General features: G+C 36.3%; 1 protein-coding gene across 1 annotated transcript; it reads right to left on the reverse strand.

Annotated features, from left to right (window-relative positions):
- Positions 1 to 4,492: 4,492 nt before the first annotated feature.
- On the reverse strand, positions 4,493 to 5,452 carry LOC144700309 (basic helix-loop-helix (bHLH) DNA-binding superfamily protein). The gene is made up of 2 exons (XM_078571812.1): positions 4,817 to 5,452; positions 4,493 to 4,734 (listed from the first exon to the last, which is right to left on the reverse strand). Exon 1 carries the CDS (start codon positions 5,450 to 5,452, stop codon positions 4,826 to 4,828), a length of 627 nt encoding a protein of 208 aa, XP_078427938.1. The 3' UTR covers positions 4,493 to 4,734; positions 4,817 to 4,825.
- Between the last annotated feature and the right edge of the window lie 9,511 nt (positions 5,453 to 14,963).

Below are 14,963 nucleotides of genomic sequence, written 5' to 3' on the forward strand. Positions count from 1 at the left end.
TAACAAAATAAGGAATTTGTCTAAATTTGACTTTATTTGATCGGTTTAATAACTTCTTCAAATTCCTTATTACTACCTTTGAGTATTTAACGTTGAATTATTGATTATTTAATGAAAATTAATTACATGAAGATATTAATATCTAATGGTGATATATTGATTAACCCAATGTGGTAAACATACATAAAAGTTTCAGATTAATTTAAAGCTGAAATCCTTGGTATATTGGCTATTTTTTTGGTCTTAACACTTGTTTTTTAAAAGGTATTTTGAACTTAAGGCAAAATAATAAATATAAAAATTCAAAATTAGAATTATTACTGTTTATATTGTCTAATCATAAGCAATGCATATGACTGTTGGACTACTAAAAGATTACCATTATGCCCTTTTAGATTTCTAAGTCCATATATATAGTTTCGAGCCCTAATTTCAAACTCCCTTATCCTTGCCCTTTGAAAACCATAGTCCAAAAGCTAGAGAGATCTTTCAATCAATAGAGCAATTTTCAAGAAGTTTTTTTAGTATTCTTTCAAGAGAACATTTGTTTCTAACATCGATCCAAGTCCATATAACTTGGAATTGTGGTTTTTGGTGAAGGGTGATTCAGGATTCAAAGGAAAGAAGGCTGAACTCCACAATTTGCACATCCTCGACCTGGTGATAAGTTTGACATCTTTAACATAATTTTTATATTGATTTTGAGATTTTTTCAACTTATGAATAGTTTTAAAATATCCATACAAATCCAAAGAACTCTGAATCGCATCTTTTGGTTGAGTTTTGAAAGAATTACAGGGGTTTGAACTTGGACACGGAGTAATCCAACAGTCAACTAAGAAAGTGGAAATATTGATCTTTGTAGATTTATCTAATTCAATTTTGAAAATTTTGTGTGAGATAACATCTGTGCAAAATTGTATTATATAACCGTTACAGGTAGAATCGTCTCATTTAGTCCAGAAATGAAAAAGATATTTGGGCTTTAACCACCAAAGATCAAACATGAATTAAAGAGAAACATGGAGGAAAATAGGACTTGAGGAAAGAATAACCACAAACAAGGAGGCATTATTGCAGTTAAGACATAATTACATGTATGAGATTTTATCTCTGAATTAATAAACATCTGATCTAAAAATTTCCTGTTGAAATATATGAAATTAGTCCTTATCTTGAATACTACTTAAAGAGTTGTCATACTAAGCGTTGTTGAGGAGAAGACATTGTTCTGAAATATATTGTTCCTGTTAGAACTTTGTGGTCGGTCAGGTTAAGGCTTTGGAAGGCATAAGAAGAAAACATTGGAGGCCAAGTTGAAATAAGTCAACAGACATCATTCCGTGGAAGACTTTGGGGATTGAGGATGATAGAGCTTCATTGAATTTTTCATTTCTTGGTATCCTTGTTCAGCCCTATTTCCATGAGATTTTCTCGGAAGGCATTCACACAAAAACAATTAGGGCACATCATCACCTCGGGACAGATACCCCCCAGATACCATTAATCATAAGCACAAACAGTCTAAAAAATTAATTATGTCTCCCATTTCCTCAACCTCATTTCATACATAGAAAAATCCTTATTTAGAAAAAAGAATAATATAAAAAACTGTATAGCTAGAGAACCTAATTCAACCCCCCCCCTCTTATTCCTTAGCCACTTAAACTGATAATTATTTTATGCTTGTATAAATTTTCAGGTTATATCCCTTTTGAACAAGCTTCAACTCATCTCCAATTAGATTATTAGTGGACTAAGTAGAAAACACACATGTATCAATCATTCTTCATGTAATTTCTGTCCTACACATCCACACTTGATCTACGCTATTTGTTGGATCAGTAGAAGTGATCATTCCTTGGGTCCTACTATTCCTTAATGAAAGCCCGTTTGGTTATATTCTGGAAGAGACAGATTGAAATGTTTACCGTTGATAGCAAACTTTCTGAACTCATTAAGTGACAATCTACACTACCATGCAAAAAATCTGTCCTCCAAGTCGGATATTATTGAGTTGTAATGTCTTATATGAATAATGATATGCTTTATTAATAGATTTAAGCTATCATTAAATCCCTGAATAAATTGATTCCATTATGACAACTTGGGGATAGCAAAATTTCATCATTATATGTTGTTTAAATATATGATCCAACTAATCTATTATATTAATTTAATGATTCATCGCTACGATACAATGCACCATAAATAACAATAAAATTGAAATTTAAATGCTAACGCAATAGATCTTATTGCAATCATCATAACTAGGGTTTGCCCAACCGATATCCATCCGTCATCCGGTATCGGGCAACCGATATGCGATATCCGGGAAAAAAATGGGACGGTGCCAGATATCGGATATCGGATATCGGACAATATCCGTCTCTGAGGGGTAGACGGATATCGGTACCGGATACCGTAGGTAGAGGGACGCGACGGATACCTGATGCCGGATATCGCTTTTCGATATCCGGATACAGGTACCGGTATCCGGATATTGGTACCGGTATCGACTGAAAAAAATTAAGCTATCTATCTCATTCAATGGTTTATTTAAATCTAACGACTTACGTTTTAATATGTTATCAAACTCGATTAATATATACAGTGTAATATTTTTATTTTCTTCCATATGGGATAACAGGATTCACAGTTTACATTAAAATCGTACGCTGTATATATTATATTGATAGATTTTCTTTATATTATAATCGGCTTATATATAATATATATTTATGATATTAATACCTCGTCTAATAAATACAGCCCAAAATTTCTTTTATCTTCCATATGGGATAAAGTATTCAGAGTTTGTTAAACTAGGAATCCTGTTGTTATCCCATATGGCAGAAAAAAAAAGTTTGACTTTTACATATTATAGTGCCAATAAACAAATTAAAAAGCTCTAAATACCCTCTACCGCAAGTTGATTCGCCTAATCACTCTTTAATGATGAATGAAATATATTTTTATAAAATATATCGGTGTTGGATATTGAAAACCAATATCCACACCCGATATTCGATATCGTCATCCTCCCCCCTGAGACGGAGAAGGATGCCGACATCGAGATGGATATCGCTATCGGATATCGGCACTGTACCAACCGATATCCTATACTGATATCCGGCAATCGAAAAGAACGGGTACTGGAAATTGCCTTTCCAGTATTCGATACAGCATCCGTCCCGATACCGTCATCCGGTACTGGTAGCGGGACCGGCGAACACTAATCACATAACAAACTGCGAAAGTGAAGATTAATTGTCGGTTTAGTGCAATTCATCATAACTCACTACAAAATTGAAGATTAAATGATAATGCAAGATAACGTAATGCAATTCGTCATAGCTACAAACCGATGATTAAATAAATATTAAATGCTAATGAAAAAGATCCTTATGCAATACATCATTACGAATTACAAAAGTGGAGATTAAAAGCTAGATAGTTGAGAAATAACTCGAGTTACATCCAGAAATCGTTTAATGATGAATTATTTATGTAGAGACACTCGACACAATTATCATGCGACAGTCGATAATCGTTTCTTTCGCGACTGATGATTGAATGAGGGATCGATAGAACCTCTGACATTTTATATTGATTCCGATTGGATCAAGAAATCGTAAAACGATAAGTGATTTTTCTAGTCATGGTCAAAACGATTTCCTTACTGAAGTGACGATTGAAAGCTCCACCGGCGACAAATCACGCCTTTCGGTCAAGAAATCATAAACGATAAATGACTTTTCTAGCGATGATCAAAACGATTTCCTTACTGAAATGAAGATTAAAGGCTCAATCGGCGAGAAATGACGCCGTTGATATTCACGAAATCATAAGCGATTAATGAGTTATCTAGCGATGATCAAAATGATTTCCTTACTGAAATGAAGATTAAAGGCTCAATCGGCGAGAGATGACGCCGTTGATATTCACGAAATCATAAACGATTAATGAGTAATCTAGCGATGATCATAACGATTTCCTTACTGAAATGAAGATTAAAGGCTCAATCGGCGAGCAATGACGCCGTTGATATTCACGAAATCATAAACGATTAATGAGTTATCTACCGATGATCAAAACGATTTCCTTACTGAAATGACGATTGAATGCTCGAACAGCGAGAAATGACGCCGTTCAGATCAAGAAATCATAGAACGAATAATGTTTTTACCAGCGACAGATCAAAACGAATTCCTTACTGAAGTGACCATTGAATGCTCGATCAGCGAGAAATGACGCCGTTCAGATCAATAAATCATAGAACGATTAATGATTTTTGCGTTAACAGATATAAAAACGATTTCCTTACTGAAGCGACGATCGAATGCTCGATCGGCGAGAAACGATTCCTGTAGGCTCAAGAAATCATCGAACGCTGAATATCTGAATAATAAAATCATGGAACTATCAATCAACGGCTGAAATCCATCCACGACAGGCATTTCCAAACCGATTCTGCTCCTGAAAACGGATCTCAAGTTCTCAACTCCCAAGCCGCCGATTCTCCTCCTACTCAACGGTTAAGATTCATCCACGCGTGCACGGAGGATTCCGCCGTCGATCAACGGCTGAGATCGTCCGCACGTGCGCTCCACCTAGCACGTGCGGCGATTTCCCGCCAAAACCTTTTTCAAATCTCTTTACTGTTTTCCCTCCTCAATACCAACAAAATACAGCCATGGATGCCTCTTCTTCTTCTTCTTCTTCTTCGTTGACCTGCCATGGCCGAAGATAGAGAATCAGCGGGTTTGACAGAAGCAGCCATGAAGAACGAACACAGAGAGAGAGAGAGAGAGACTGTGGAAGGTTAGTCGCTGATGGTGGAGGAGGAGGCGCTGTCGATGAAGAGTTGGTGGTCGAGCCGGCGCTTCTGGAGCTGCTGGAGCAGGATAGACCGCCTCTCGGCGGCCTGGCGCATGAGGAAGACCTGCTCGGCGGAGAAGACGCAGAGACCGCGGCCGCAGAGCTTATCCTGCACCAGCGGGGACCGCACGAGGACATGGAGCAGCTGCTGGCGCGTCAGCTTCTCCAAACCTCGGAAACCGCCGGCGCTGTACGAGGAAGGAGGCGGACAGAGGAACTGCGACTCCACCGGCATGCACTGAAGCACGGTAACTTGCGCCTCAAGAAACTTCACGTAGATCCGAGCTTCTTCGAGCATCGCGCTGGTGTTCATCTTGCGATCCGACGGTAGGAGCTTCGCCAGCTGCCTGATCCGATCGCTGATTCCTCTCCGGCGAACGCGCGATCGCAAATTCGGTGGAATCGACGGTGGAACGGCGCGCACGTAGCCTATCCCCGGGCTCCAGCAAACGAGCCCCGGCCGCGAGATCGGAGACGGATCCGCGCGACCGCCGCCTGGCTCGAGCTTCGGCGTCTTCAGCGCCGCCCGATCGCCGCCGTCCTCCGCCGCGGAGAGGAAGATTTCTGCCATGGAAGGGAGCTCGAGCGAGAACCGGAAACCCTAGCGCGCGAGGAAGAAGACGACCAACTGACAGTGGCGAAGCGACAGGGGAGCTTATAAAGACCGGTGGAGTGCCACGTGGAAGCTTGCCATTGGCTCCCCCGTAACGGAAAACGGCAGCGGGCGCTCCGCCCGCACGATCTCCTCCTGCTGATGATTGCAGACATATTCTGTCCTTGCAGGTTTCCGCTCACCCTCGGTGCGACTTTTGTTAACGTGCTCCCCCACCGGTTGTCCCCCTGCCAGGGGGGCATTTGTGGTATAAAAAAGGAAATTACGGGTTTATGAAGAAAACTACCTGCACATGACGTGCCAGCTTGGTCTGGAGATGGCCGACCGTACCACGTCAGCAACCGAATTTCATTTATATCCTTCAAGAGAATGTTTATGCAATAATAATGGAATAAGGGGCCTATAAAAATAAAATAGCTCCACCTGAAGTGTAAAGTTCCGGATCGTCGGGACAGAACTAATTTTTAGAGTTTGGTCTACATCGTCTCGTCCAGGGTTTGTCCCGTCCCATTTTTTTCGTCCACATCCCATCCCGTCCAAGAAAGTCTCGTCTCGTCTAACGTCCCGGTACCAAACAGGGCGTGTGTCAGCATTAAACCACTCAGAAATTGACACGTGGTGCAGCATGTCGGGTAGGTGAACCTGTCATATGCATACTGTACTCACATGGGACGAAATAACCGTCCCATCCCGCGACAGTTATTTTGTCCGTGGACGAAGCAATCATCCCCTTCGTAGACGGCAGACGATTCTTCATCCCGTCAATTGTCCGAAGTCCTGGACGGGACGATTTTTTCATCCACAGGCTAAATTACCGTCCCGTCCGCATCCCTGCACTGTACTGACGTGTTGGCTTAGTCTGAGATGGGTACCACTTCAACAACGTAATTGCTTTTATTCCCTTCAAAAGGGTATTTATGGAACAATGGCGGAATAAGGGGTTTCTGAAATAAACTAGCTGCACCTGATGTGTCAGCTTGTTCTAAGATGGGACCCATAGACCACGTCAGCAACCTAATTGCTTTTATAACCTTCAAGAGAGTAATTGTGGAATAACAGTGAAATAAAGGGTAAAAAACCACGTTAGCAAGCTAATTTTTTTATACCCTAAGAGTGTTTTTCTAGAATAACAGTGAAATGAGGGGTTTATACAGAAGATTAGCTGCACCTGACGTGTCAGTTTGCTAATAGGGTGGACCCTTCGTGCCACGTCAGCGACATATACTTTTTATATTTTTAAAGAGAGTACTTATGGATTAACGCAGGAAGTAGGGGTTTATAAAAAGAAAGTAGCAGCACCTGACGTGTCAGTGTGGTCGTGGGGTGGGCCCCACTCACCACGTCAGCAAGAAACAACAAAAAATAGGATATTGGCATAATCACAAAGGAATTTCGGGTTTATAAAGAAAAATAGTTGCTCCTGATGTGTCAGTCTGAGGGTGGCACCCACAGACCGTACCACGTCAGACAAAAGGACTATTTTTGTATCCTTCGAGAGGGCAGTTGTGCGATAACAAAGAAATTAGGGGTTTATTACGAAATAAGAAGCATCTGACGTGTCAGATTCTGTCGGGGAGATTCACCGTACAACGTCAGCAACAGAACGGACAAAAAGAGATATTCGAAAACGTAAATTTAAATATTTTACATACTTCAAAAGAGCAGTTATGTAATAAGAAAGAAATCAGGGCGTAAAAAGATAACCGGCAGCAGCTGACGTGTCAGATCCGGTCCAGTGACACACTGAGCCACGTCAGCAGATAAAAAAATATTTATATACTTATCGATTTTCAAATTAAAGTATGGCCTTTAAATATAAATATATATTTCCTTCAGCAATCTTTTGATGAAGCTTTCGTTACCAAAATACGCCCAGAAATCAGGAATCAATAAAAATATAGTTGCTCACATTAGTCCTTCCCAAAATAATATGATAAATTGTCCAAAAAGAATTTTCCATAAAATTGTCCACAGAAATGTGGAATAAAATAATCAAAACCATGGAGTTTTTTGTGTTTTACCCAACTGTAACTTTAAAATTGAGGATTAAGCGTATTTTTATCGGGGAATTGTTGAATTGTCTTAAAAATAGTGGTCATCTCAGCCAAGCCAATTTCTTATGTCTCTTCTGACTGAATTTGCCTCTGGATTGAGTTTTATATTCTTATTTTAATTTCATGTTGACTAGGAATCCCATCCAAGTAATTTGTCAACAGATTACATGAAAAAATTCGTTGACACTGTATGGAGACACGTGCACCGAGATGTGAGGCATTTCTCATATTTTCGTGGGTATCATGCTAACTTTGGCAGTCGTTAAGGCTCTTTCAGGAAGGGTTTGTAGTATCAAGTCACTCAGATATTAGAGCTCAGTTTTCATCCCATTTGCATGATGATGCTTTGCTCATGTGAATGTATATGGTCTTTGTTGAGATTTAAGAGGCAAACAACTACTATTAAGTATTTTCTATATATCTTCAAATTATTTTATCAATTTGGTCCTCATCGAGAGGAGACTTAATGTTTCTGAAAGTCTCATTTTATTCTTTTTTTTATCAGGTTAAAAGGCAATTATCCTTTGGTATTAGGTTCAAATGATGATTAGAAATATATGATGGGTCATTGATGATTTAATATTGAATAAATATGAAACAAATTATTACAATGAAATACTTATTAAGCATCTCATAGTATTAGAAGAAGCTTTCTATCATCAAGGACTCTCTCTCTCTCTCTCCTTCTCTCGCTCTCTCTCTCTCTCTATATATATATAGTATACATTTTTATGTGTTAATCAAGCTGATGAATGATTATATTTTATGAGTAGTAAATATTCTCATGTCTTTTTCAGAGGGGACCAATTTTTTATTGTGCATACCTATTTCCCTGAGCAAAGGCATTTATAAATTTTATTGACGAAAAGCAAAAACCAACTTAAATTAAATTAAATTAACACCATAATTTTGAGTTTATCAGTTTTTGCTATACCCGGGGAATGATTACCATTAGGGATTTTTTTCTATCCAGTATTGTCTTATATTTTATTAACTTTATTAAGAGTGTAATCACCCAAGAAAACTTATGATAAAATCCAGGGAAGGTATAATTTTATATATTTTTATGTGTGATCTTTAATTTCCTTGAATTTATGTTGGTTATATTTTACAATCAATGGTGGAAGATCACTTAGAAAGCACGATGTATGAAGCAGATGTTGAAAAAAAATAAAATGATAGGGACACAAATAATCATGATGAAGATCATGCTATAAATGAAAATGCAGGAATGCTAAATATGCTCCCTTAGGGTTTGCACTGCTTGCCAAAATTAATGCACCTATTGACCAGGGATAAAATTTTAAAAACTGTTTATCATAAGTTTAAAAGCTTACAAAGTTTAAATTAAATGGTTTATATTAGGAAGAGCGATAAAAATATTTGGATATGAATGTTCTACCTGTTGGGTTCTAGACACCTTGACATGGATGAAGACGATGATTCCACTCAATGGAAGACAAGTAACAAAATCAAAACGGCATCGATAAGATCATTAAATGAAGTACCTTTGCACCGAATCTCCTCCTCATTGACAAGCCCTGTTTAGTCTCCGTCATCTTCGTTACGTCGTACCGATCGCATCAAGAATAAAGAGGGGGTGTGGGGAGAAGGGAGAAAAAGGGGAAAGGCCCCCTAAACAATTCTGGCCTGGGTGAATTTCGTTCAGGGCCTTCCCCTATTTATGCTAAGTGGGTATTTTGTATAAAATCCCCAAAACTTAAGTATATCTTATGATGTCCAAAAGACCATATGCATGTGACCCTCTAGGCCCATGTATTAGTCTAGTTAATGACTCCAGTGGCGCAATAACTTTTATGGGCCTTCCAAATTAATTAACTATATTATCATATAGATTAATTAATGTCGGATTCATTTAACCCAATCGATAGGTCGAGTCTCCAACACATGGGGTGCCAAGCTACACCTCGTGCTCTAGAAGATATGAAGTAGTGTGTATCAACTCACTCATGGAATATGTTCATCATCGGTTACTGTGTACTTATAATCCCTCATCCACTTCACGCATTAGGATATGGTCAACTGTCAAACCCTAATTGGTCATCCAAGTTACACTGATGCATTTGGAAATCATTAGAGAACTCTTCTATGATATTTCACTACCTTGGCCAAGGACTTCATCGAATCGTCTTCTTCGCTGTCATCTCTTATACCAAGGGTGAAAGATCCCATTTTGACCACACAATCGTCTTCATGAACTTCTTGATGCACCCGAACTAAGACCGTTTAGAATCCCATGACTAGAGACTCGTTGGCCATGGTCAAAGTACAACCGTCTGTCCACAAGACGTCTTTGGTGTCTCAGGTCCAAGGATCACTTACACAACCGTGATGTGAATCAGCCTGATTGACAGTTTGGTATAATACCATTCAAGGATTTGTACGGATCAATTCAGTTAACTCTTTCCACTAAAGAGCACTCACTATCTATCCTTAGTGTCTCCACACTAATGGACACGGGACTGGCCATAGTCATCATATGAGAGAGTATTATTCTATTCGGATACTTGATGTCCTTCTCGCGTATCCTTTGAATAGGAACGCTAAGAACACATGCTTAAAGACAAGTGATCTCTGTATTACAATCTCATCATAATTCACTAAGTCCTATCATGTATCCATAGACTTCATTATAAGCATCACACGTGCACTATAATGAGTATGTCCTATTAATAAACATGGAACGAGATGTATAATGTGCGATTGGCTTGCCGGCCACATATATTTCCATCACTACCAAATGGGCTTCCATTACCGTGGTGAAGGACTTCATCAATCAGCTAAGGAAGTATCACTCTTCAGCGTAACCCTTTGTCTTTTGATGGGGAGTGAATGAAATTTCACCAACAGGTTATACATACGATGAGTTTTATAAGAATACATAAGAAAATAAAGACAAGATGCAACAAGTGCCAGAAAAAATTCTGGGAATTCTACTAGAGTTTAAGAAGGAGATGGAGTAGATGATACAAGAGCATAATGAAATAATGGACTCCAAAAAAAGGTAAAATGGATCAAAGTGGATTAAAAACAATTAAATCAGGTGGTAATCATACATAACATGTTAATTTAAAGTGTAATTTCATCTGTTTAATGAGCTTATTTTTATTGAGTTTATGGTATTTTTACAGAATTTTATGGCATTATTCTCACAATGAAAATAATTTGATAATCCATAAAATGTATTTTTCATATTTACTTGACTATTATTAGGGTTTATTATATTTTAAAATGATATTGTAATTTCGCTAAATTTTTGGGTATTTTTATGGAATTTATTGATGTTGACATCATAAAGAAAACAATTTTGTTAGTTGGTATATATATTTTTAGAACTATTTAAATAATTTTAAGTGTTTAAAAATACTATTTAATTTGTGTTGACAAGTGTCACAATACGATTTATTTGTAGTGCGGCCAATGATTGGTGTCCTCTAATCAGTCAATCACAACCTTACCAAAAAACATACAATGGAAAAGACTTTTTCTCCACAATAAATCCTCTGACCCATATTTAAGGCTAGGAAACTTGGTAGAATAAGAATGAATGATGAAAAAAGATACATGAAATTTAATACTAATTTTCTCATTTTCACATCTACATGTGGCATTCTCCAATATTCCACCCATTTGAATCATTGAAAATCACAACATGATATTCCATTCATTCCCTAATGATTGGTTATGTTTAGCAAAAATGAGGCCCATATTGGCGCATTATTTAAGGACATTTGTGAGTGGTGATTACAGTGTAGAATATTTGAGAAATCTGTGCATTCTGTGTCATGTCGGAGATCCATGATGAGTAGAGAGAAAAATGAAGGGCTTATGTTGCTCCAACCTCATATGACAATATCTAAGAATCCATAATGAATTTTTGGCCAAATTTTTATGGTAGCTTCATCTTTCTCCCTTCTATCCATTAATCATGTCGAATCTATAAATTGGGCCTTATCCTTGTAAATAGTACCCTTAGATTTATTCCAAATTTTATTTAGTAGAGTGTTTCACTTATTCAAAATATCACTTGGGTATGTTCTCATGCAATAAGGTCAAAGGATTGAAGGAGAGATGATCCAATCAAGACACATGAGCACAAAGTACCATTAGCCTTGTTTGGCACATGAAGACAAGGTTAATGTGATCTTAATCTTTTTCAAACTCACATATTCATGATTTTTCCCAGGTTATCATCATGGATAGCCTTGGTTTTTTTCACATCATGTTGGTCATCTCCAACTCTGCAGCTTGTTGGTATATAGCCGCTTCCATCTTTTTTTCAATAGACAACAATAAGACCTGCATAATGCACCCCATTCCACCATTTGGGACACATATTTGCGGCCATTATTCTGCAATCTGTGAAGGTCAAACTCATTTTCTCTCTCCATTTATGCCACTGCCATCAAATCGTCACCTAACACTACTGAACTTTTTTTTAGGGCATTATTTATAATTAATTTCTATTTTACTTTAAATTTTATTTTAATTCCCAGATTCAATTTATAATTTTATATTGATTAGGTTAATTTGGAAACTTATCATCACTTTAGAATTATTAAGAATTAACATTCACTAGTTGGTTTATTGAATTAAACTTAATTATTTATAATATATTAAAAATAAGTAAGAATAAAAATTAAATTGAAAATTGACCAATTTGATACTCTATCCCTATGAATTTAACCCTAAATAATCTCTCATAAGGAAATTATAAATATTTTTTCATCAATTACAAACCTTGTGCGACATTAATTAACCTCAAATTCTGATTTATCTCAAGGTGGACTCCCAACTCAGCCTGAATTTAATCCTATAAATTTACGTTCTACTAATAGTCATATCTCATCTAAAAATGATCATGAAACTGATAAGCCTAAAAATGCGTATAAATATGTCGTTGGTTTGACGGTTAGACTTATACAATAAAATTTCTAAATACCCTTAATCACTAAATATAGAATATAGAGCAAGCAAAAGGGCGAACCATAGGGAGGCAGCAAGTAAGAATTTTTATTCAAAGATGAATTAATTTTGCAATTAATAAACCTTAATTATACTTAATAATGTTTTTAATTAATCAAAATCAAGTAAAAACTAAAATTTGATTTAAAATATTTCGGTCAAAAGGCTCAACTTAGAATTATTTCAATTATAAGATCGGATTAATCCGGATTATTAATTTCCTAATTATTATAAAATTTTAAGACAATTTTTATGAATCAAAATTGGGAATTTAATAATCAAGAAAGGGATTTTTAAATTGGATTTCAAGATGGACGAATTTTCAAATCAAATTTTATTTTTAGGTTTTTTATATATTACATTAAATTTCCAAACAATAAAAATTGAAATCTAGAGAGAGAAACTAGACAAATTAACCTAGAGAGAGAAAGTGAAGAATTTGGGGAAAAGATGAAATCCGACCCTAAATTAAAAATCTAATATTGCAGAAATGTTTAAAATTGATGTAGAACTAAAGATTAAAAACCCGATCTTGAATCAGAATCAAAATGGACTGCTAATTTCATTCAAAACCACTTTAGGGCATGTACATTTTGCCCATGCCTTGGCGTTTTAGAATCGTTCAAGAAGAAGGTTGAAATACAAATCAGAAACTTACAGATTTGAGTGTAGAATCAAGAACTGTTGACTTCCAAAGCAACTCTTGTGTCCTTCCTGGCCAAATCCTTGGAGAGAGCTTCAAAAAGTGAATTTTGCCCTTTTCCAGACCTCTATTTAAATATCCAACCGTAGGGAATGAGAGGGGAAAAAGGCAAACATGCCTTTGAAATTTCAGCCCAATCAGATGTCTAGATCTCAAGATATCAAGGTTTTACTAGTGCTTAATCTCCATCGTTGGATCTTTTATCTCTCTTCAAAATATTTCAAAAATCGGCATTTTCTGATGGTCAGCATTATTTTCCTCGTTTTACACCTTCTCGGATCTTGATTGTCTGCGTCCGCCGCCCACAATCATTGGAGAACGATTCGTCTCTTTGAACGGCTATAAACAAGCCACGTCGCCCTTCGTTTTATTTTTCTAAAAAAAAAAACATAAAACGACAAAATCAGCCGCAATTTTTGATTTATTTCAACCCACGTGTGTCGGTTGCCGCGTGCATTAAATGCACGCGACTAACCGATTGGGGCTTTCATGATTAATTCCAGAAAAATTAGGAAAGCCCTTACCAACCTTTAGCCAAGTATTTAAGGCCCTGTAAAAAATATTTCTTCAATGAAATGAGGTTAAATACCATGTAAAAAATGATAAAAATTAGAAATAATAGTAAAATCAAAGTGTAAGTCATTTATCTTCATTTTTATATGATAACATGCAAATATGGTCATTAAAACACATAAATACAATGTAAAATTCATCAATTAATCATGTTAATTTTCAAGTTATCAGAAACCATGCATGCACATTTTAAAGAGAGAAATGGAAACCTATAACCTCATATTTCTGAAGCTAAAAAATAGTTCATAATGCATAATGCATAGCGAATATGCCTTATGAAGTATTAAAGTAACATAAGAAGACAAATCCTGATACTAATGATTTAATTACTTTTATCCAATTTCCTGATGCTTTGAAAAATTATAAAATTAAATGGAATCTCATGATGAAGATATCCTATAGACGTATCAGCAAACCACAATTCAAATTCCCTTAATAGAGGCAATCTATCATAATTGTTTGAAGATTCACTACACACCTAGAAGAAAACAGATAATCAAATCCATTATCTTATAGTATATGCTCTATTGTGAAAAATATGCCTAAAAAATTTAGAGACCCTACACCTCATTTAATCAAGTGTTAAATAAGAGGAATAACCTTATTCAAATAAATTCTTGATTCAAGAGCACATAGTAGATGGGTCAATTAGCCAACCCAACGGATTGTTGGAAGACATTGTCGGAAAATAGAGAAAAAATATTTTCCAATTGAATGCATTGTAGCTGACATGAAGGTAACTGAGGATCTCTGAGATGTGTATATAATCTTAGGATGACCCATCTTAGGCCACAAGTTGGGCAAACAAATATTGGGAAAATGGGAATATTTGAACTAGAAACTAGGAAAATAAAAGATTGACATAAAGATGTCTAAGTTAATGAAATATCCTGAAAAATATTGTGAAAAAATATTTTTTATTTACCCTTTGATAATGTTGATAATGTCACCTTTTATTCACTGAGTAGATTTATGCTAAAATAACCTTATATGTAATATAAGGTACTAATTATAAATATATATGAGGAATAATTAAGGGTTCATAGAATAATTATGGTGACCAGAGATACTCTATAACCTATTTTGAGGGAATTCTTCCTTCCATGGGTACTCCTACAAACCCTAAGAAAATATCTATGAGAGTATGCAAAAC

The sequence above is a fragment of the Wolffia australiana genome, chromosome 2 (genome assembly GCF_029677425.1).
Source record: "Wolffia australiana isolate 7733 chromosome 2, ASM2967742v1".
Taxonomy (NCBI): domain Eukaryota; kingdom Viridiplantae; phylum Streptophyta; class Magnoliopsida; order Alismatales; family Araceae; genus Wolffia; species Wolffia australiana.

Coding starts and splice junctions, on each gene's coding strand:
- LOC144700309 (XM_078571812.1), bottom strand. CDS start 5,452: ATGGCAGAAATCTTCCTCTCCGCGGCGGAGGACGGCGGCGATCGGGCG.